This window comes from Oryzias latipes, chromosome 10, assembly GCF_053564925.1.
Source record: "Oryzias latipes strain Hd-rR chromosome 10, Olatipes_Hd-rR_3.1".
In the NCBI taxonomy this organism is placed as follows: Eukaryota; Metazoa; Chordata; class Actinopteri; order Beloniformes; family Adrianichthyidae; genus Oryzias; species Oryzias latipes.
In genome coordinates this window covers 9,262,913-9,287,169 of record NC_136246.1, presented here as the reverse complement: position 1 = coordinate 9,287,169, position 24,257 = coordinate 9,262,913, and the positions used below count along the sequence as shown (strand labels likewise).

The following is a 24,257-nucleotide window of genomic DNA, read 5'->3' as shown; positions in this document are numbered from 1 at the left end:
CTCTCTGGTTGGTTTAGGGCTTTATGGCTTGTTTGTGGGGGGCTATGTGATGGGCTCTTTCCAGGGCCTCGTTTTCTCCGTTTTTGAGTCAGCCCTAAGGTGGCCACTCGGACGTTTTCATGTTTGACACGATTATGTGAGAAATGTTGGCGCCTCAGTTCGTCCATTTGGGCATCAGCAGCCTAATTCCTTTGTGATCCTTCCGGTTTGTTTTTTGCGCTTTGGCTGGCGCTTTGGCTGACCTTGCCATCTCTATGATTAATTCCACCGGACGCAGTGCATGGCTGGGGAAGGCGGATATTCCTGATGCTATCACTGTTCTGCCTCTCAATTCCTCCCAGTGGCGTCTTGTGGCTTAGGTGGGGCTCGAAGTGTTGTCAAGTGTTGTCGTATCAGTCATGTTTTTTTCTTCATTTCTCAGAAGCCCTGCGCTGGACTTGGTGTAATCCTATGGGCTCCCTTATGTTTTGTATCTTCTTGAAGTTTTCTCGGTGTTCTATTTTCCCCCCTGTCACCGGTCTTTTGTGACTCTGTGGTTTCGACTCGTTTTCGAATCTCGGTTTCCGCTTATTTAAGTAAGACGTTTGGTCCTCTGCCCGTCTGGATTTATTTCTGCCATGGATCTCGAGTTTATTGATGCATGCCTCTCTCCCACTATGTCCTCCCTCGCATTTATGCAGCACATCGTTCATTCGATCTCTGCTGGTATAAATATTAATTTGTCGCTGTTGGGCCACCTCAATTTGCTGTGTGCATTATTCCCCTCGGTCATCCGTCATCTTGTTTTCTTGTTCTGGGTAGTTCAGTACTGGACCCCCTGTTCCTGTTGTTCTGGAAGTTCTGTCTTGCTTTTCTGGTCTCTATTCTCGTTGCTTGGAGTGGTTTTGTTTTGACGAAGTCTGTTTCAGATCTTTGGTCTCCCTCCACTTGTTTTCTGAAGCTGCGCCCTCCGTGGTTTGGGGGAGAAAAAATTTATGAAGACTGGTTTATTAATGTCCGGCCGACAGAAAAGATTGGTCGTTGACCCAAATCTACAGCTCTAATGCTTCATGTCACGGCTCATGTGGTTCTGAAATTTCAGCTGTGGAGATTAATACAAAGGCTGTTTTAAGAGTGCAATGATAAATAGTAATGCGTCATCGTTTAACATGGTTTAGTGTTTAGATAACTTACATTACGAGCTAATTTCCTGGCTGTAGAAATTATCACGGATGCTCTCTAACTTCAGTTTCAAGAGTTAAAAAATGTTTGTGTCGCAAACCAATCCTCAGTCTGCCCTGCTTTCAAGCAGATAACACTCGACTAAGAGTATCTCCTTTTAGAGACTTATTGTCATCCGCCTCTAAATGCATGAGGTTCAGCCAGTTTAAATACTATCAGAACCTACGATCCCTCATCAATCTCGAATTTTTCTTCATTGCGGTATCTAAGCACCCCTTTGCCAAGTAATTTTTAAGTTATATGTGCTCTTGTGTTCCACCTATTTGAGAACCGATGATATCAAGTTCAAAATATCAAATCCAGCCGAGCTGCCATCCATTGCTACGTGGGATGTCGACTTTCTTGATCTATGTAATCTCCTTGGATCTTGGTAACCCTTCTATTCGCCTGCTCCTCGACAGCCTTCTTAAGGTGCGTCCCTCCGGAAATGACAAAAAGTAACTTCTCTTTTACATTGGTGCTTTTTATTTTGGTGTTAATATTTCGGCAGGTTCCATATTAACTGTCGTTTCTTGTTGGAATCTGTGCTCTGATGTTTTCTATGGTGCAATGAATACACCAATAGAACCTTCTCTTTAAACTCACTATTTGATTTCACCTTTTCAGAGTTGTTCTTACAAGCACTTTTATTCCCTTTATCTTAAGAATTCTAAACTGATCAGTTCTAAATTATTTATATATTCATTGCCAAGACTAATATTGCTTTGTCTCCATCTATACATCGCTTTCTGAGCCTGCAACCCCTACTCTCCAGTCAGCAATTCAGTTTCTGGTGGATGATGTAAAATCCTCGACAAAGTCGGATGGCTTCCAGGTTCCACGGTCTCTGCTCGTCCTGCAGCTTCCCAGCAGATTGTTGCCCCTGCACCTTGATCTGGAGCTGCAACGACGACTGCACTCCACGTACCTATTCTGCATTGAAAGTGATGGGGCGGTAAACCTCATCTGAGTCTCAATGAGTTTTCTTACTTGAATCAACCAATATGTTCGCATCAGAATGGCATATAAAATCTCGGATTTTAGATTTTAAAGAAAACTATATTGCCAGATGCCTTAAAATTAGGATGTTCTTAAGCTGTGTTACGGTATGCAATGGAGCTTGAAATTGGAGGTTACTTAAGCTCATATCATAATATGCCGAATGGAAGCACCAAAATTATAGCATTAAGCTCGTTCATAGTTCTCAGATGGAAGCTTCTAAATTATGGATTTCACTTAAGCTTTAATCATATTATGCCATTGGAAGCTTCAAATTTGGATGTTAAGTTGTCGTCTTACAGGTTGGTGTTGGCGCTAAAAAAGGGAGTGGCCTAACGGTCAATGGTGCCAGGTCACAAATAGCAGATCCACTAGATAGTTTGTTTCCTTTGTGGCGCTGTACTCGAACGGGAGCGGCCCAATGGTCAAAGGTGCCGGATCACACATAGCAGACTAAATAAATAGTGTGTTTCCCTTGTGGCACTGTATTCGAACGGGAGCGGCCCAATGGTCAAAGGTGCCGGGTCACACATAGCAGACTAAATAAATAGTGTGTTCCCTTCGTGGCGCTGTACTCGAATGGGAGCAGCCCAACGGTCAATGGTGCCGGGTCACACATAGTAGATCCACTAGATAGTGTGTTCCCTTCGTGGCGCTGTACTCGAACGGGAGCTGCCCAACGGTCAAAGGTGCCGGGTCACACATAGTAGTCATACTTGTAAGTCTGAATATGGAATGCCTCCGAAACACACTTCCTCTGATTACACACTGATATATATATATATATATATATATATATATATATATATATATATATATATATATATATATATATATATATATATATATATATCCAACCGTGATGAGTTTGGTGTTGGGGGTAGTTATTTCCCAAAGGTTTATGGAAATTTCTCTAATGGAATTGCACGTAGTCTTATGCCAAACTAAAATAACGTGAAATAGCAATTATAAAGGAATTTGAAATGGCAATTATAAAGGAATGTGAAATACCAACTAGAGGAATTCGAAAATGCAAAGTTAAAGGAATATGAAAAGCAAACCAAAGAATGTGAAAATAAATACTATTATTACTGCATGAGTTGTCTGACTGAAGTGAGTTACCTTGGGAGCAATATCGGGCAGATAACTCAGGTAGGCGTTTACTTCGGTCACTCCCCTAGGGCGGTTCAGTTAATCAACTCACCTGTTCAGCATCTTATTTAAGTCCAGGTGTGTACATTGTTCATCCTTCTTTACTGCAGCGTTGCGTTTTTTCGCCCCACCCTCCTCCCCGGCTTCCACCTGTGAGCTCTGTTAGAGGTAGTTATTACCCAAAAGTTTATGGAAATTTGTCTCATGGAATTGCACGGAGTCTCATGCCAAACTAAAAGAATGTGAAATGGCAATTATAAAGGAATGTGAAATGTCAGTTAGGAATTTGAAAATGCAAGGTTAAAGGAATGTGAATTGCAAAGTTAAAGGAATATGAAATGTAAAACAAAGAATGTGAAAATAAATACTATTATTACTGCATGAGTTGTCTGACACAAATAGATATTTTTTTCTGTTTTCAGCGTAATGCAGAGTTAATTTTCCTCAAAAACTTTGTCTCTGTTTTGCTGCAGCTTTTCTTCCCTTTGGTTTGTCAGCTTTTTTCTTGGCAAAGAGTGTTGTAGCATAAACAACACTGCTTTAATTTATCTAACAAAACTAAATAAAATCTAAAATCTTTTTTGGAAATACACAATTAAAATCAAACATTTTCAGCCAAATGTAATTTCCTCACCTTCTGGTTTTGCCGTTCATCATTGACAGGCCAAATACACTGTTTTAAATTTTTTTTTAAAAAGTTAAAAGTGTAATTCCTAAACTATGAGCTTTTGAAAGAATGCAAAGTTATATTTGTTTTATTAAAAGATACACGTGCAAAAACCTGAATATCCTCTTACCTTTGCAGACAGCACAGCACTTTTTTGATACGACACAAATCAGAAATGTTACCATCATGAGACTCAAAACCAAGGTTCCAAAAAACAGAAAGAAAAATATTTTGTTATGAGTGCCGTCTCCTGGAATAGAAATCAAGAATTATTATTTTCAAAAAGAAGGAGCTGCATTGTGTGTTCGTAGATTTAGAGAAGGCGTATGACAGGGTGCCGAGGGAGGAGCTGTGGTACTGTATGAGGTCGTCTGGAGTGGCAGAAAAGTATGTCAGAGTAGTTCAGGACATGTATGAGAGAAGTATGACGGTGGTGAGATGTGCTGTAGGTCAGACAGAGGAGTTCAAGGTGGAGGTGGGACTACACCAAGGATCAGCTTTGAGTCCTTTTTTGTTTGCTATGCTGATGGACAGGCTGACAGACGAGGTAAGACAGGAATCTCCCTGGACAATGATGTTTGCGGATGACATTGTAATTTGCAGTGAGAGTAGAGAGCAGGTGGAGGAACAGCTAGAGAGGTGGAGGTTTGCTCTGGAAAGAAGAGGTATGAAGGTCAGTCGTAGTAAGACAGAATACATGTGTCTGAACGAGAGGGATCAAGGTAGAAGCGTTAGGTTACAGGGGACTGAGGTGAAGAAGGTGCAGGAGTTTAAGTACTTGGGGTCAACAGTTCAGTGTGATGGGGATTGTGGAAAAGAGGTGAAGAGGCGAGTGCAGGCAGGTTGGAGCGGTTGGAGGAAAGTGTTAGGAGTGTTGTGTGACAGAAGAGTGCCAGCAAGACTCAAAGGAAAGGTGTACAAGACAGTGGTGAGACCAGCTCTGCTCTATGGGTTAGAGACGGTAGCAGTGAGACAGAGACAAGAGGCTGAGATGGAGGTAGCGGAGATGAAGATGTTGAGGTTCTCCTTAGGAGTGACCAGGTTAGACAGGATAAGGAACGAGTACATCAGAGGGACGGCTCACGTTGCCTGTGTTAGCGACAAAGTCAGAGAAGCCAGACTGAGATGGTTTGGACATGTTCAGAGGAGGGATAGTGGATATATTGGTAGAAGGATGTTGGAGATGGAGCTGCCTGGCCGGAGGGCAAGAGGACGGCCAAAGAGGAGATATATGGATGTCTTAACAGAGGACATGAAGTTGGCTAACGTTAGGGTAGAAGATGTTCATGATAGAGTGAGGTGGAAAAGGATGATTCGCTGTGGCGACCCCTGATGGGAAAAGCCGAAAGAGAAAGAAGATTATTTTCAAAAACTATTTATTACATTTTTTAAATTTATTTTATAAAAAAGTTTGTTACCTTGAACCTCCAGTTTAGTTCTATTTCCAAAAATCACTTTTTTACATACAGCCACAGCACAGTAGTAAAGTCCAGCATCAGAGGAGCTAATGTTCTTCAAGAAGCTGTAGACACAACTCTGCAGAGGCTGAGTCTCTGTACCCCCGTCACAGTCACCATCACTGCTTCTTCTGGTGTAAATATAAGTGGAATGAGATTCCCCTTCAGTCTTTCTGAACCAGAACACTCTCTGTTCCTCTGGACATGCATCCTTTTTAAACTCAAAGAGAACTGAACACTGCAGAGCCGCAACGTCTCCTGCAGAAACCGGATCAACAGAACTTTGAACCACTGCAAGAAAAGCAGAGTGCGATCCTGGAAAAACAAATAAAAAAGACAAAAGATGAAAATGATCTAAAATACAATTTAACTTCTCTAAAATCTGTTTAAATAAAAGATCAAATCAATACTTACTTTTAACGTCAAGAAGCACTGCCCTCCTAAAGATTATGTCATAGTCTACAAGGGTTAAACAGTAATAGAAGGCAGAGTCACTTGGCTTTGCTTTTGCAAATTGAAAAATAAATTTTCCTTCTTGTTTGGTTGGAAAATGGCCGATCTTCTTCTCTCCAGCATCATACTTATGTCCATTTCCTAAGATTTCAGGCATCTTTCCAGAAACAACTTTGACTTAGAAAAATTTTCTTAAGTCTTTATGATTGTTGTAGTAGGAAAGGGTCACATCTTCTCCAGAATTTACTGTCTTTATTTCGAATCCTTCATCTGTACAACCTAAAACAATCGTAACACAACACGATAATTATTACAGTATAATCAATTCAATATTATAATCTGCATTTTGTCATATAATGCAAAAAAGAGAAACTTTTGTTTTTACAGTGTTATTGTTCTTATTTTTGAAACACATAAACAATCTGACCTTTTCTACTGATACTTACATCCAAGTTGAAGCATCAGCAGTGTGCAAAGTATGACACGCATTCTCTGGTCTGCAGAAAAAATTTAAATGTACTTGGCAAGCAAGAAACTGCAGATATTTGTTTTATTCAAAACAATTCTTAAGAGATAAAAATGAAAATAAAATAAAAACAAACTTCCGTCTACAGCCAGAACCATTCAACGGTGATGTCGAAGCCTGTGGTGGGTTCCTGCGGCAATGTCAATTTCGTCTCATTTTTGATCAGCTTCGTAAACAAAATGAAGCTACCAGATGATTGCTCAGTTTAAAACAACGCATTCGGTCGATTAGTGATCACGTGATTCATTTTCGAATACTGGCAATTGAAGCAGGTTGGCCCGACCTTGCTCTTAAAGGTATTTTTTATCACTCATTAAATGATAACATCAAAGACCCCCTCTGCTTACAGCCAGAAGCTCGTACCTTTGAAGAACTCACATCTGCTGCCCTTCGCTCCGATATTCGCCGGCGTGAACGCCAAACTGAAAGAACTCAAATTTCCCACTATTCCCACTGCTCAATCTTCTCCCAGAACTGAAAACACTGCTATCCACAAAGCTCCAGAAGAATAGATGCAAATAGGACATTCTAAGCTAACAGAAGAGGAACGTTGCAAAAATCGAGAGGAAGTTTCCAACTTCTTTTGCGGAAACCAGGGCCATCTTATGCCCCCTTGGTTCAAACTCCAGGAACCCTCTGCTTAAAGACAGGCCGCGGGTGGGTCACTCAAGTAATAACACAGAAAACAATTTCCTTTTCATTCCAGTCAAGATTTGTCTGCAATCTTAGGTTTTTAAATTAAATGCCTTAGTTGATTCCAGTGCCGAGCAGAGTCTTATTGATCAGCAACTGGTTATTAACTTTCCATACCCACAGAACCCCTGGAAAATCCTACTGAAGCCTCTGGTCTGGGTGGTCAACATCTTTCACGGATAACCCATCGCACCAAACCAGTACTACTAGTCTCGTCAGGTAACCATAGAGAATCTATCCAACTTCTCATAACCCAATCCACACACACACCCATAGTTTTGGGGTTCTCTTGGTTAAAACAACATAATCCTCAGTGCCCACCCCTGCTCTGATGAGAGTAAGAAGTTCAGAAAATGCATGTACTTTGCACACTGCTGATACTTCAACTTGGATGCAAGTATGTGTAGAAATGTCAGTGTTTAAAAGTAATGATAATAAAAGTTTAAAATAGTAGAATCTCAATAGTATAGGACCTGCACCTGCACGTTGGCACAGTGGTTAGCACTCTTGCCTTCTTGCTGTGAGGCAAGTCCCGGCTGGGGGGACCTGAAATAAAACATCAATATGGAACCTTACTGTGTGGAGTTTGCATGTTCTCCCCGTGCATGTGTGGGTTTTTCTCCGGGGTCTCCGGCTTCCTCCCACTGTCCAAAAACATGCTCCATAAGTCAATTGGAAACTCTAATTTGTCCCTGAGTGTGAGTGTGCATGGGAGTGTGATTGTATGGGTGTGTGATTGTGGCCCTGTGACAGACTGGCGAACTGTCCAGAATGTCCCCTGCCTTCGCCCACAAGTGACCGGGATAGGCTCCGGCAGCCCCGTGACCCCGAAAGAGATAAAACTTCAGAAGATGAATGAATGAATGAAGGAATGATAATAATATTGATAAGCTATCATCTTTTTGCATAGTATGATAAACTGAAGAAAATGATAATGTAACAACTTTTTGTGTTATAATTATTTTAGGATGTACAGATGAGGGATTTGAGACAAAGACAGTAGACGCTGGAGAAGATGTGACCCTTCTCTGTAACAACTTACAGCTTAACCTTTGGATTCTTTTTTCTGGATCAAAAGTATTCCCGGAAAGAGCCTGAAATCGTAGGACAAAGATTCAGCAAAAACAACACTGTTCACTTTACAACCAAAGAATAAGACGTAAGATTATTTCTGCAGATTTCAAAAGCAAAGCCGAGTAACTATTAATGTTCTATTAATGTTTATCACTTAAAGGCTTCAAAATAATTTTTTTTTTTTTAACTTGTCCTGTCCAACAGCTGGGCAAACAGGTGAGAGCTGAAGGCCTCTTGTGTTGGACATATTTTACTTTAACAACTGGGGTTCTGAATTTTCTGACAAACCAGAGGTATGTCTGAATAAACCCCTTTTGTTATCAAGGCCAAACTCTATTAATTTTAATCGTATTTGAGGATTTTTTGTGTTGGATTGGACGGAAAATGAAAGGAGGGAAGAAAAGAGAGATGTTAGAGAAGAGGGGGGGGTTGGAAGGGTGATTATGGGGGGGGGTGTAAAACCATGAAGCAGCATAAAGCAACAAGTTGCTGGATGTTTGTCAATACGGTGATGTTCAGATGTAATACAAAACTAAAAGGGGCGGGGCCTGTCCACACACACATTCAAATGTTATAAACACACCTGTTGGCTGCACACCTGTTGGCTGCAAAAATGCACACCTGTTGGCTGCAAAAATGTCCACATGTCAACATGTACATAATACAGATAGTGTGTACATGCATACTTATGTCTTCAGACCAACTAGTGTGAAATATTTCATTCAATCACGCTAAGTGACCACCTGTGCTCAATTGAGTGTTTATGTTCTTCTTAAATGGATGGTGGAATGTGAAAAGAAGGAGGGAGAGTTCCCAGCCATCCCCACACCAAGACCCCCGCCGCAGCAGGTGCGGCAGCCAGAACCCCCCAACGCCACACGGCAGTAGACAAGTTAAAAAAAAAAAAAAAAAACAACTTGACCAACCCCGACTACTGGTCTGGCCCGCCGGTGCACCCAGACTCTGCCACGCTGATCCTGAGCTCTGTACCTGACCCAATGTCGGCTTTGGAATCCCAGCCAGCCCCTGTACCGCCGACGCATCTTGAATTGGCCACACCAGCCCCAGACTTTATGCTTGACCCACCAGTTCCATGTTTGCCTGGTTCCCTAGACCTGCCTCCCGGCCGTCTTCTTCTGGAACCACCTCGTCTGCCACGCCGGTCAGCGCGACCTCTCGGCCGTCCTCCGGACCCGCCACGCTGGTCAGCGTGGCCCCCTGGCCAGCCTCCTGGCCTTCCTCTGGACCCGCCACGCCGGTCAGCACGGCCTCCAGGCCGTCCTCCGGACCTGCCTCGCCGGACACCACAGCTTCCCGGCCGTCCTCCAGACATACTTTGTCTGCCTCGCTGCACTGCGTGGCCTCCTGGCCGTCCTCCAGACTCATCGTCTCGGCCTTGCTGGTGTGCCCAACCCAGCCTCCTAGGACTCTGTTGCCCTTCAAAGTTCGTCCTCCGGGCTCCCTCCTCCTTGGTTGACTTTTGGAACCTCGGTGCGGTTCTTTGAGGGGGGGGGGGGGGGGGGGTATTGTCATGGTTTGGATTTCTTTGTATTGGTTTTTGCTTTCCATCATGTTTGAGTTGTGTTTCCTGTTTTATTTTGGAAGGTTTCCTGTTTTGTCATCCTTTGAGTTTTACTTCCTTGGTCCCAATCTCTCCTGATAATGTTCACCTGTGTCTTGTCTGTCCTGTCTGTATTTAAGTCATGGCTGTGTTTGGTTGTAATGCTGGAATGCTGGTGCGAGGCGAGGCGAGGCGAGGCGAGGCAAGGCGAGGCAAGTTTATTTGTATAGCACAATTCGTACACAAAGTAATTCAAGGTGCTTAATGCTCTCCTTCTATCTTATTGCTGCAGCTAGAGGCTCAATAAATATAGCAAAAAGAGAGGGAGAGAGTGGGCAACCCTGTCTGGTTCCTCTTCCAAGAACGAACCCGTCAGAAGTTTGTTAGTTCTGACTGATGCATTTGGGTTGTGATATAATATTTTAATCCAATTGATGAATGATTCCCCTAACCCAAACTTGTGGAGGGCAGCAATGACCCTCCAGTTTACTCTGTCAAATGCTTTTTCAGCATACAATGAGAGTATGGTCATTTCCTGGTTTTTGATATTGGCAAAGTCTATTAAGTTACCAAGTCTGCGGATGTTGTCACTCGAGTGTCTGCCTTTGATGATTCCGTTTTGAATTATGTGAGGAGTAATTTTTTCTATTCTCTGTGAATGTCAAATGGTAAATGGCGTATACTTGTATAGCGCTTTTCTACCTACAAGGCTGTGAAGAATAGTTAGAAACTGCCTTTAACTTTTATTACACTAATGGTTTAAACTTAATTCACTGAGCATGTATTGTCATCTCAAAATTATATTACATTTGAAGACAGCACAGCCAAGCTATTGTTTTCACAGTTTATTCTCATCTTCCCTCTTTTCTGTGCATGTGTGTTCTACTGAGCAGGCCTCAGACTTATCTTCACTTTAGCCTTGGAGCTTCTCTCCAGCAGTAACCTGTGGGCGTGATTTTCACACGAGGTCCATCGGATGATCTTCTGAATATGCAAATGCAGGGTTTTTATACCAACCCCATCCCTGAGCTCGTTGGTTCGGACTTTGAATGCACCATGTTCATCTGTCTGTCCCCTCCGTGTTTGTGCGAAGTAAAACCTCCACAAAAGACAAGTAACTGTCTCTGAGTCATTATTTCTGTGTGCAAGAAACTGACGGGGTACAAACTAAAATTTAATACAGTCCTTTCTAGAGAATCCAGTTTCTTTACATTTGGTCCTTCTGAACCGGCCCTGGACATCGCTGGAACCCCTGGGGGGGGTTGCCCGAAAACCGCATGCGGTCTGAGATCACATCCTCAGCATTGAAACATCCGCCTTCAGGATCGGCGGCCCTTGCCCTTGGATCCGGTGGTGCCCTCGGCGACGTCGGACCCTCATCAAATAGCCAGGTTCATTGCTTGAAGTGAGTATGCCACACAGAAAGTCTGTCAATACAAATAATTAGGTTTCTTTTCTGATTCTCCAAGCTTTTTCTGCTGATTAGAGTCAGCGCTGGAGAATCCATAAAACGGGTTACTTGGGTGAGAACTCTGGTTTGTGATTGAAATTGAGAAGCTGGTTCTCAGGACAGCCACGTCCGCAAAGACTATTTTTGTAGAAGCTTGACGTGGTCGATGAATTCCTGAGAGCGTTTGTGGCTGATCATCGATCATACACCTCGAAAAGATGGGTGGGGCTCATTCACAAAATCTCACTAAAAAGAAAGACGGCACATTGCTCAGGTTCAGAAAGCTTTTCATAAAGTTTGGAAGTATATGGACAGTCAGGATCAGACATTAATCAAGTATTTGGATAAATGGGTTAAAGATTATGGATTTCATGGAAAGTTAAGCAGCCTCAGAGTGCAGGACAGAACAGAAGGAGGGGGAGCAGCTTCACAGATCAGAGTGCGCGTGCCCGAGCCTGCAGACAGGCGGATGAAAACTCGCAGAAAGGAGGGGTGATTTCTCCATTGTAAGCAGCTTTCTATGCTATTGTACGGCTTTCTATGCTCTCAGAATAAAAATACTTAGTGTTTTAGTGTGTATTTTAGTGTGTATTTTAGTGTTTAGGACATGGACGAGGGTAGATGCTCAGAAAAAGCTATAGAAAGTATCATTTCTTACAAAGCAGACGTGGATCAGTTTGTGCAGGACACACCTCCCTCTTGAATAAACATGATCAGACTCAGATGGCGGGTGTCGCCTTCCCTTTTTTAGTTCACTCTCCCCTGCTCATAAAAAGTTTGATTGCAGCCTTCTGACCCCACTTCTCAGGTCCCTGCATATCTGCTTGTAAATGAGGATTGACCCCTTAAAAGCATTCCAGAGGATCTCTGGTTCACTAACTCGCCTTACTTTTTTTTTTTTCAATGGACATGTCTGCTAATTTTTCTAAGTTTCAAAAAAGTTGGTTACCTTGAACCTCCAGTTTAGTTCTATTTCCAAAAATCACTTTTTTACATACAGCCACAGCACAGTAGTAAAGTCCAGCATCAGAGGAGCTAATGTTCTTCAAGAAGCTGTAGACACAACTCTGCAGAGGCTGAGTCTCTGTACCCCCGTCACAGTCACCATCACTGCTTCTTCTGGTGTAAATATAAGTGGAATGAGATTCCCCTTCAGTCTTTCTGAACCAGAACACTCTCTGTTCCTCTGGACATGCATCCTTTTTAAACTCAAAGAGAACTGAACACTGCAGAGCCGCAACGTCTCCTGCAGAAACCGGATCAACAGAACTTTGAACCACTGCAAGAAAAGCAGAGTGCGATCCTGGAAAAACAAATAAAAAAGACAAAAGATGAAAATGATCTAAAATACAATTTAACTTCTCTAAAATCTGTTTAAATAAAAGATCAAATCAATACTTACTTTTAACGTCAAGAAGCACTGCCCTCCGAAAGATTATGTCATAGTCTACAAGGGTTAAACAGTAATAGAAGGCAGAGTCACTTGGCTTTGCTTTTGCAAATTGAAAAATAAATTTTCCTTCTTGTTTGGTTGGAAAATGGCCGATCTTCTTCTCTCCAGCATCATACTTATGTCCATTTCCTAAGATTTCAGGCATCTTTCCAGAAACAACTTTGACTTAGAAAAATTTTCTTAAGTCTTTATGATTGTTGTAGTAGGAAAGGGTCACATCTTCTCCAGAATTTACTGTCTTTATTTCGAATCCTTCATCTGTACAACCTAAAACAATCGTAACACAACACGATAATTATTACAGTATAATCAATTCAATATTATAATCTGCATTTTGTCATATAATGCAAAAAAGAGAAACTTTTGTTTTTACAGTGTTATTGTTCTTATTTTTGAAACACATAAACAATCTGACCTTTTCTACTGATACTTACATCCAAGTTGAAGCATCAGCAGTGTGCAAAGTATGACACGCATTCTCTGGTCTGCAGAAAAAATTTAAATGTACTTGGCAAGCAAGAAACTGCAGATATTTGTTTTATTCAAAACAATTCTTAAGAGATAAAAATGAAAATAAAATAAAAACAAACTTCCGTCTACAGCCAGAACCATTCAACGGTGATGTCGAAGCCTGTGGTGGGTTCCTGCGGCAATGTCAATTTCGTCTCATTTTTGATCAGCTTCGTAAACAAAATGAAGCTACCAGATGATTGCTCAGTTTAAAACAACGCATTCGGTCGATTAGTGATCACGTGATTCATTTTCGAATACTGGCAATTGAAGCAGGTTGGCCCGACCTTGCTCTTAAAGGTATTTTTTATCACTCATTAAATGATAACATCAAAGACCCCCTCTGCTTACAGCCAGAAGCTCGTACCTTTGAAGAACTCACATCTGCTGCCCTTCGCTCCGATATTCGCCGGCGTGAACGCCAAACTGAAAGAACTCAAATTTCCCACTATTCCCACTGCTCAATCTTCTCCCAGAACTGAAAACACTGCTATCCACAAAGCTCCAGAAGAATAGATGCAAATAGGACATTCTAAGCTAACAGAAGAGGAACGTTGCAAAAATCGAGAGGAAGTTTCCAACTTCTTTTGCGGAAACCAGGGCCATCTTATGCCCCCTTGGTTCAAACTCCAGGAACCCTCTGCTTAAAGACAGGCCGCGGGTGGGTCACTCAAGTAATAACACAGAAAACAATTTCCTTTTCATTCCAGTCAAGATTTGTCTGCAATCTCAGGTTTTTAAATTAAATGCCTTAGTTGATTCCAGTGCCGAGCAGAGTCTTATTGATCAGCAACTGGTTATTAACTTTCCATACCCACAGAACCCCTGGAAAATCCTACTGAAGCCTCTGGTCTGGGTGGTCAACATCTTTCACGGATAACCCATCGCACCAAACCAGTACTACTAGTCTCGTCAGGTAACCATAGAGAATCTATCCAACTTCTCATAACCCAATCCACACACACACCCATAGTTTTGGGGTTCTCTTGGTTAAAACAACATAATCCTCAGTGCCCACCCCTGCTCTGATGAGAGTAAGAAGTTCAGAAAATGCATGTACTTTGCACACTGCTGATACTTCAACTTGGATGCAAGTATGTGTAGAAATGTCAGTGTTTAAAAGTAATGATAATAAAAGTTTAAAATAGTAGAATCTCAATAGTATAGGACCTGCACCTGCACGTTGGCACAGTGGTTAGCACTCTTGCCTTCTTGCTGTGAGGCAAGTCCCGGCTGGGGGGACCTGAAATAAAACATCAATATGGAACCTTACTGTGTGGAGTTTGCATGTTCTCCCCGTGCATGTGTGGGTTTTTCTCCGGGGTCTCCGGCTTCCTCCCACTGTCCAAAAACATGCTCCATAAGTCAATTGGAAACTCTAATTTGTCCCTGAGTGTGAGTGTGCATGGGAGTGTGATTGTATGGGTGTGTGATTGTGGCCCTGTGACAGACTGGCGAACTGTCCAGAATGTCCCCTGCCTTCGCCCACAAGTGACCGGGATAGGCTCCGGCAGCCCCGTGACCCCGAAAGAGATAAAACTTCAGAAGATGAATGAATGAATGAAGGAATGATAATAATATTGATAAGCTATCATCTTTTTGCATAGTATGATAAACTGAAGAAAATGATAATGTAACAACTTTTTGTGTTATAATTATTTTAGGATGTACAGATGAGGGATTTGAGACAAAGACAGTAGACGCTGGAGAAGATGTGACCCTTCTCTGTAACAACTTACAGCTTAACCTTTGGATTCTTTTTTCTGGATCAAAAGTATTTCCGGAAAGAGCCTGAAATCGTAGGACAAAGATTCAGCAAAAACAACACTGTTCACTTTACAACCAAAGAATAAGACGTAAGATTATTTCTGCAGATTTCAAAAGCAAAGCCGAGTAACTATTAATGTTCTATTAATGTTTATCACTTAAAGGCTTCAAAATAATTTTTTTTTTTTTTTAACTTGTCCTGTCCAACAGCTGGGCAAACAGGTGAGAGCTGAAGGCCTCTTGTGTTGGACATATTTTACTTTAACAACTGGGGTTCTGAATTTTCTGACAAACCAGAGGTATGTCTGAATAAACCCCTTTTGTTATCAAGGCCAAACTCTATTAATTTTAATCGTATTTGAGGATTTTTTGTGTTGGATTGGACGGAAAATGAAAGGAGGGAAGAAAAGAGAGATGTTAGAGAAGAGGGGGGGGTTGGAAGGGTAATTATGGGGGGTGGTGTAAAACCATGAAGCAGCATAAAGCAACAAGTTGCTGGATGTTTATCAATACGGTGAGGTTCAGATGTAATACAAAACTAAAAGGGGCGGGGCCTGTCCACACACACATTCAAATGTTATAAACACACCTGTTGGCTGCACACCTGTTGGCTGCAAAAATGCACACCTGTTGGCTGCAAAAATGTCCACATGTCAACATGTACATAATACAGATAGTGTGTACATGCATACTTATGTCTTCAGACCAACTAGTGTGAAATATTTCATTCAATCACGCTAAGTGACCACCTGTGCTCAATTGAGTGTTTATGTTCTTCTTAAATGGATGGTGGAATGTGAAAAGAAGGAGGGAGAGTTCCCAGCCATCCCCACACCAAGACCCCCGCCGCAGCAGGTGCGGCAGCCAGAACCCCCCAACGCCACACGGCAGTAGGCAGAGAACAACCGCCCCCCGCGTGACCACATCTGCCACCCAGGCCAGGGCCAGCAGGACTGCCCCGAGGCGCCCAGAGCCAGAGAGCAGGGAGGCACGGAGGGACAGAGAGCGCAGCCCCGGCCCAACCAGGAGAGCAGCCCGCCTGCGCGCCAGGAGGGCCCGGCACTGGGCCCCACCCGAGAAGGGTGCCAGCAGCCCTAGGCGAGCGCCTCATCACCACCCAGGAGTTCTGGCGCATCCTCCCGCCCCACCCCAGGTACGGGCCAGGACCCCCCAAGGGAGACCCGATCCACGCTCCAGGCAGCCACCCACCCGGCCCATGGTGGGTCCAGGAAGGATTAAGGCAGGGGCCAGCCGCCCCCGCCCAGGAGGAGGGCACTAGGAAAAGAGGGGGTCCAATTTTAAGATTCAAAATAAAATAATCTTAAAATGAAATTAAAGGTATGGGTTTTATTGAATATCTTATAGCATCTTTAAACATTATTTTTAGCGAACGTTACATTTTTGTCAGTTTAAAGGTGTTTAGACACATTTCTGACCAGAAGCTTTCATCTGTGCTAATGCTCAAATCTGCTTCCCATTTTGTTATCAGAATTGAAATGTTGTCATCTAGGTTGCATAAGAGATTGTATGTTTTGGAGAGAGTTTTAATAATTGAAAAAATAATAAGAGTTAACAAATTCTGGTAGCTTTAAGTTATTGTTTTTGTAATTAAACTTTGTAGTAATTATAGATTTAAGTTGCTGGTATTCCAAAAAGTTATTTATTCCATGTTTTTCTTACTGTAAAGTACCTGGGTGTTATGAATCTTCTATCAATAATTAAGTGCTCTAGTAGGGTTACGCCCCCTGGTTGCCAAACTGGGAAGTGTAACATTTTTTTGTTAATGAGGATATCTGGGTTGTTCCAGATGGGTGTCATTTTGCACTGTAAAAGCGAGGAGTTTGACACTTTAACAAATTCCCACCAGGCTGGTAAGTGGCGTTTATATTAATACTATTTCCCTCTGACTCCAATGTTAACAAAAATCTAAGTTTACATGAAAAAAGTTTTGAAGAGCATGGTTTTTGGCTGACCAGAAGTCATATTGTACAGCTACACCGAAGTTTTCTCACATTCGAGAGTCCCAGACCTTACTTCATATAAACCATTTTATTGTGTTTTGAATGAAGGTAAAGGGAGACAAAATCAAGTTACAACAAAAACTTGAATACTTAAAAATGGAACGTAAAGTATGTAAAGAGAAGCTTTGTAAATTGGTAGATAATCTAAAACATAACTAAACCAACCTTCAGAATCATGAAGCTGCACCCTCGTGTATAAATACAGCTAATGCCACAAAAAGTGAGTCTTCATGAGGAAGAGAAAGAGGAAGATGTTTGGAAAGAGATTGAGCACATGTAGTGTAAGTTGCTCAATCTGCTTATTATGTTCATTTTCTATTTTTTTTCATTTATTTTTCACAAAAATATATCCATGGTATTTTTGAAATTTCATTAAGATCTTCTCACTTGCAGTTGGTCTCAGCCCTTGTTGACAGCTTGTTTCGGCCTTGGGCTGTGTAAGTCTGTACCTGCGGTCTAGAGCCAATCATAACAACTAAAGCCACCACTGTGAGATGACAAAATATGTTGTTTTAAGTAATGGAAAGTTTTTCTTGTTATATTTCCACTGGGGTTGTAACTGAGATGGCAGTGTGATTAGCAGCCAATCAGTTCATTCTAAAATTGTTCCCTCCCTTTTTTTTAGCCACAACAAAGAAAATCCTCCTCTAATGCGACATAAGTCATCTGCAGACCAGAGAATAAGAAGTTCAGAAAATGCATGTTGTACTTTGTACACTGCTGATACTTCAACTTGGATGTAAGTATGTGCAGAAATTTCAGTGTTTCAGAAATAAGGATAATGATAATAACAGTTATTGTCTTGTTGTACAATATGACAAAATGCAGATTATAATATTGAATTGATTATACCGTAGTAATTGTGTTGTCTTACAACTGTTTTAGGTTGTACAGATGAGGGATTTGAAATAAAGACAGTAAACGCTGGAGAAGATGTGACCCTGTCCTATTACAACAATCATAAAGACTTTAGAACATTTTTCTGGGTCAAAGTTGTTCCTGGAAAAATGCCTGAAATCTTAGGAAAGGGACACAAGTATGATGCTGGAGAGAAGAAGATCGGTCATTCTTCAACCAAACAAGAAGAAGGAAAATTTATTTTTCAAATTGCAAAAGCAAAACCGAGTGACTTAGCCTTCTATTACTGTTTAACCCTTGTAGACTACGACATAATCTTTAGGAAGGCAGTGCTTCTTGACGTTAAAAGTAAGTATGGATTTGATGTTTTAGTTGTTTAAAAACTAATTTTAGAGAAGGTAAATTGCATATTAGAAATAAAATATAAACATTTCTGAGATCATTTTCATCTTTTGTTGTTTCGTTTTTATTTGTTTTCCAGGACCACGCTCTAATTTTCCTGCAGTGGTTCAAAGTTCTGTTGATCCGGTTTCTGCAGGAGACGTTGTGGCTCTGCAGTGTTCAGTTCTCTCTGAGTTTAAAAATGATGCATGTCCAGAGGAACAGAGAGTGTTCTGGTTCAGAAAGACTGAAGGGGAATCTCATCCCACTTATATTTACGCCAGAAGAAGCAGTGATGGTGACTGTGACGGGGGTACAGAGACTCAGCCTCTGCAGAGTTGTGTCTACAGCTTCTTGAAGAACGTCAGCTCCTCTGATGCTGGACTTTACTACTGTGCTGTGGCTGCATGTGGAAAAGTGGTTTTTGGAAATGGAACAAAACTGGATGTTCAAGGTAACATACTTTTTCTTAAAATAAATTACTAATTTTTAATAAATAGTTTTTGACAATAATAATTCTTGATTTCTATTCCAGGTGATGGCACTCATAACAACTTATTTTTCTTTCTGTTTGTTGGAACCTTGGTTTTCAGTCTCATGATGGTAACATTTCTGATTTGTGTCGTATCAAAAAAGTCTTGTGATGTCTGCAAAGGTAAGAGGATATACAGGTTTTTGCACGTATTTCTTTTAATAAAACATACAACTTTGCATATTTGCAAAAGTTCATAGTTTAGGAATTAGACTTTTAACCTTTTAAACTTTTTTTTACTAAAACAGTGTATTTGGCCTGTAAAGCAAGGTCTGAAACAGTCAAAGATGAACAGCAAAGCCAAGAGGTAAGGAAATTACATTTAGCTGAAAATATTTTACCAAACTTGTGCATTTCCAAAAAGTTTTTAACTTTGATTTTGTTTTATTAGATAAATCAAAACAATGTCGTTTATGCTACAACAGTCTTTGCCAAGAAAAAAGCTGATAAGACAAGGGGAAGAAAAGGAGCAGCAAAGGAAGAGACCATCTACAGTGATGTGAGAGTATATGAGGAAGATTAACACTGCATTACACTGAAAACAGGAAATCATATGTCTATGATGATTGTATGACAAACATATACATTTCTTTTAGTTCAAGATTTGCATTTGACTTTTGTCTAAAACTGTTTCTTATTCTTTTTTTTATTGTACTTTCACCAAAAACAGAAGCTAAAAGAACCGAAAAACCTGATGTTAAAACTGTGATGTATCACTGCCTTGAAAAAATCCCTGTAATCAAAAATGTTTTTCATATGAATATCAATAATACGATAATAATGTCAGAATATTTGAACTGTACTGCAATTTTCTTTTAATTTATATTCATTTGTTTTTTTAGAAGATTTTTTGTGGTTCTTTTTTTGTTTGGAATCCCATTCTCAATCCGTGATACGACAGATGTTTGTTTTATTATTTATTATTATCTTTTAGGGTGACAAAATAATATTACAACTTTACTTGGTTCTTTTTTGGTGAATAAAAAAGATTAGTAAAAATAAAGAAAAACTGTTTTGACGTTTCAGCTTATTAATAAAAAAAACAAACAAGATGTTTTAAGGCTGTGAAACTCCTCACTTCACACTCTCTACACTTTTCTAAGACAGACATGAACATTTTTACACTTTTCTCATTTGTTTGATCTCTTCAAAGAAAACTAAGTCCAATATAGAATAAAAATATGCACCAGTGCAATCATGCAGTTTGAAGTGATGACAGATTAGAAATGAATGGCGCTCCATGAGGGAAAGCTGTGTAGTTTGTAATTCTTTCTGCAAATAGTGAATCCCTGGTGAAAAAATAAACAAGATTTTTCTTTTTACAAATGGTGGTGGTAAAATCAACATCACTCAGATCCAGTGGGGAATTGCGCATTACAAATGGGCCTTTAGTAGTGCTATGTCTGAATCACTCAACCCCTCACTAACCATTTTCCGACGCAGAAACGAGATTTGCATAGCATATTAAAAATTCCTGTAGCTACAATAAATGCCTCTAAATAAACTGAAGAAACAAAACAGTAAACAAATGTCGTTATGGAATTTTAGCCAGCAAAAAAAATTGAAAATAACCACATACATTTGGAATATTATTTATCATTTTACTCATCAAAAAATCGGATATTTAAAGACGAAATGCAACCACCGGGGGGACAGTCTACCAGCTGTCCCCAACCTACCCCCTTCCTCATACAACCTCATATTAGGGTGAAGGGGTGGGGGGTTTAGCCTGCGATGCGCCTTGGGGGGGAGCTACTTGGCAGTGGTACCCCTCCCATGGTTGCCGTATGGAGTGGGCCCCCCCTCTTTCGGTTTTATTTGCACCTTAGACATGTAGGGCCCTTGGTAGGGGGGGGTGCTTGGACATCACTGCCAGCAAGCAGCAGATGTCCTCTTAGCACCCTACCTGCCAATTTTAACCGCACCTTAAACATTTAGGGCCCCTTGGTGGGGAGGGTGAGGGGACATCACTGTGAGTAATCAGGAGATGTCCCCTCAGTGCCCTACCCGCCAATTTTAACTGCACCCCCCTTAGTACACACACCCCTTCCCCCTCAATATATACACTCCAACACATAACACACACACATGCACACACACTCCCCCACAAACACACATACACGCACACACACATTTTACAAGGAAGGTGGGACCTAGGACCATCTGTCCCCTACCCCTTCTCTGGTGGGGAGTACGGGTCCCTTGGCGGCGGCTGCCGTGTCCCCTGGGTGCCGGTCTCCTGGGCCCGGCGGTGCTCTCTCCGCTCGGGGGTGGGGTTCACATTACACCTGAGCTGGGGGTGTCCGTGTCCCTGGGGGTGGGTTCGGGTCCTTGCCCCTGGGCAATGGGCCCCGCCAAACTTCCAACAGTGGCCGAGCCTGGTCGGGCCATGTTTACAACACCCCTTGTGGGCCCCCCTTTTTCCCTGGGGTGCTCCCCTCCGGGGTGGGGGTGGCTGCCCCTGCCTTGTTCCTCCCTGGACCAACCGTGGGCCGAGTGGGTGGCTGCCTGGAGCGCGGAGCGGGTCTCCCTTGGGGGGTCCTGACTCGTACCTGGGGTTGGGGCGGGGGGATGCCCGGAACTCCTGGGTGGTGATGGGGTGCTCGTCTGGGGCTGTGGGTGCCCTTCTCGGGTGGGGCCCTGCGTTGGGCTCTTCCGGTGCGGCGGGGGGGCTGTTCTCCTGGTTGGGCTGGGGCGCCGCTCTCTTTCCCCCGTGCTTCCCTGCTCTCTGGCTCTGGGGGCCTCGCGGCGGTCCTGCTGGTCCTGGCCTGGGTGGCAGATTTGGTCGCCCGGGGGGCGGTTGTCCCCTGCCTACTGCCGTGTGGCGTTGGGGGGATTCCGGCTGCCGCTGCTGCTGCGGCGGGGGTCTGTGTGTGGGGGTGGCTGGGCGCTCCTCCTCCTTCTTTTCACATTCCACCATCCATTTTAGAAGAACATAAACACTCACCTGAGCACAGGTGTTAGCTCACCTTTGCATTAATAGTTTGCATGATTGAATGAATGAAAGATCTCACACTAGTTGGTTTAAGGGCATAGGTATGCGTGTGTGAACACTATCTGTTTTGTGTACATGTTGACATGTGGACATTTTTTGCAGCTAGCAGGTGTGTTGATGACATCTCAGTGTGTGTGTGGACAGGCCCCGCCCTTTTTGTACTACATTTGAGCCTTGCCGTAATGATAAACAACCAGTAAACTTGTCTGCTCTATGCTGCTTCATGGTCTTATCCCCCCCCTCCCACTATCACCCCCCCCTCTCTAACGTCCCTCTCTCTTCTTCCCCCCTTTCCTTTTCCGTCCGGTCCAACACCAAAGATTTTCAAACATAATTGAATTTAATAAAGTTTGGCCTCAATTACAAAAGGGGTTTATTCAGTCATACCTCTGGTTTGTCTGAAGATTAATAACCCCTACTGTTAAAGTAAAATATGTCCAACACAAGAGGCCTCAGCTCTCATCTGTCTGCCCAGCTGTTGGACAGGACAAGTTAAAAAAAAAAAAAAAAAACAACTTGACCAACCCCGACTACTGGTCTGGCCCGCCGGTGCACCCAGACTCTGCCACGCTGATCCTGAGCTCTGTACCTGACCCAATGTCGGCTTTGGAATCCCAGCCAGCCCCTGTACCGCCGACGCATCTTGAATTGGCCACACCAGCCCCAGACTTTATGCTTGACCCACCAGTTCCATGTTTGCCTGGTTCCCTAGACCTGCCTCCCGGCCGTCTTCTTCTGGAACCACCTCGTCTGCCACGCCGGTCAGCGCGACCTCTCGGCCGTCCTCCGGACCCGCCACGCTGGTCAGCGTGGCCCCCTGGCCAGCCTCCTGGCCTTCCTCTGGACCCGCCACGCCGGTCAGCACGGCCTCCAGGCCGTCCTCCGGACCTGCCTCGCCGGACACCACAGCTTCCCGGCCGTCCTCCAGACATACTTTGTCTGCCTCGCTGCACTGCGTGGCCTCCTGGCCGTCCTCCAGACTCATCGTCTCGGCCTTGCTGGTGTGCCCAACCCAGCCTCCTAGGACTCTGTTGCCCTTCAAAGTTCGTCCTCCGGGCTCCCTCCTCCTTGGTTGACTTTTGGAACCTCGGTGCGGTTCTTTGAGGGGGGGGGGGGGGGGGGGGGGGGGGGTATTGTCATGGTTTGGATTTCTTTGTATTGGTTTTTGCTTTCCATCATGTTTGAGTTGTGTTTCCTGTTTTATTTTGGAAGGTTTCCTGTTTTGTCATCCTTTGAGTTTTACTTCCTTGGTCCCAATCTCTCCTGATAATGTTCACCTGTGTCTTGTCTGTCCTGTCTGTATTTAAGTCATGGCTGTGTTTGGTTGTAATGCTGGAATGCTGGTGCGAGGCGAGGCGAGGCGAGGCGAGGCAAGGCGAGGCAAGTTTATTTGTATAGCACAATTCGTACACAAAGTAATTCAAGGTGCTTAATGCTCTCCTTCTATCTTATTGCTGCAGCTAGAGGCTCAATAAATATAGCAAAAAGAGAGGGAGAGAGTGGGCAACCCTGTCTGGTTCCTCTTCCAAGAACGAACCCGTCAGAAGTTTGTTAGTTCTGACTGATGCATTTGGGTTGTGATATAATATTTTAATCCAATTGATGAATGATTCCCCTAACCCAAACTTGTGGAGGGCAGCAATGACCCTCCAGTTTACTCTGTCAAATGCTTTTTCAGCATACAATGAGAGTATGGTCATTTCCTGGTTTTTGATATTGGCAAAGTCTATTAAGTTACCAAGTCTGCGGATGTTGTCACTCGAGTGTCTGCCTTTGATGATTCCGTTTTGAATTATGTGAGGAGTAATTTTTTCTATTCTCTGTGAATGTCAAATGGTAAATGGCGTATACTTGTATAGCGCTTTTCTACCTACAAGGCTGTGAAGAATAGTTAGAAACTGCCTTTAACTTTTATTACACTAATGGTTTAAACTTAATTCACTGAGCATGTATTGTCATCTCAAAATTATATTACATTTGAAGACAGCACAGCCAAGCTATTGTTTTCACAGTTTATTCTCATCTTCCCTCTTTTCTGTGCATGTGTGTTCTACTGAGCAGGCCTCAGACTTATCTTCACTTTAGCCTTGGAGCTTCTCTCCAGCAGTAACCTGTGGGCGTGATTTTCACACGAGGTCCATCGGATGATCTTCTGAATATGCAAATGCAGGGTTTTTATACCAACCCCATCCCTGAGCTCGTTGGTTCGGACTTTGAATGCACCATGTTCATCTGTCTGTCCCCTTCGTGTTTGTGCGAAGTAAAACCTCCACAAAAGACAAGTAACTGTCTCTGAGTCATTATTTCTGTGTGCAAGAAACTGACGGGGTACAAACTAAAATTTAATACAGTCCTTTCTAGAGAATCCAGTTTCTTTACATTTGGTCCTTCTGAACCGGCCCTGGACATCGCTGGAACCCCTGGGGGGGGTTGCCCGAAAACCGCATGCGGTCTGAGATCACATCCTCAGCATTGAAACATCCGCCTTCAGGATCGGCGGCCCTTGCC

The 24,257-nt window shown here is 42.8% G+C and overlaps 1 protein-coding gene and 2 pseudogenes across 1 annotated transcript; 1 reads left to right on the top strand and 2 right to left on the bottom strand.

Moving 5' to 3' along the window:
• Window positions 1-3,795: 3,795 nt before the first annotated feature.
• LOC101164529 (uncharacterized) lies at window positions 3,796-6,417 on the bottom strand (annotated as a pseudogene).
• A 4,684-nt stretch (window positions 6,418-11,101) lies between these two features.
• Window positions 11,102-13,162, bottom strand: LOC144994969 (uncharacterized; annotated as a pseudogene).
• Window positions 13,163-17,429: 4,267 nt separating this feature from the next.
• LOC111947963 (uncharacterized) lies at window positions 17,430-20,003 on the top strand. The gene is made up of 6 exons (XM_023958971.2): window positions 17,430-17,722; window positions 17,869-18,189; window positions 18,323-18,676; window positions 18,758-18,877; window positions 19,003-19,061; window positions 19,146-20,003. The coding sequence occupies exons 1-6, from the start codon at window positions 17,680-17,682 to the stop codon at window positions 19,275-19,277; spliced, it is 1,029 nt and encodes a 342-aa protein (XP_023814739.1). The 5' UTR covers window positions 17,430-17,679; the 3' UTR covers window positions 19,278-20,003.
• The last annotated feature ends 4,254 nt before the right edge of the window (window positions 20,004-24,257 follow it).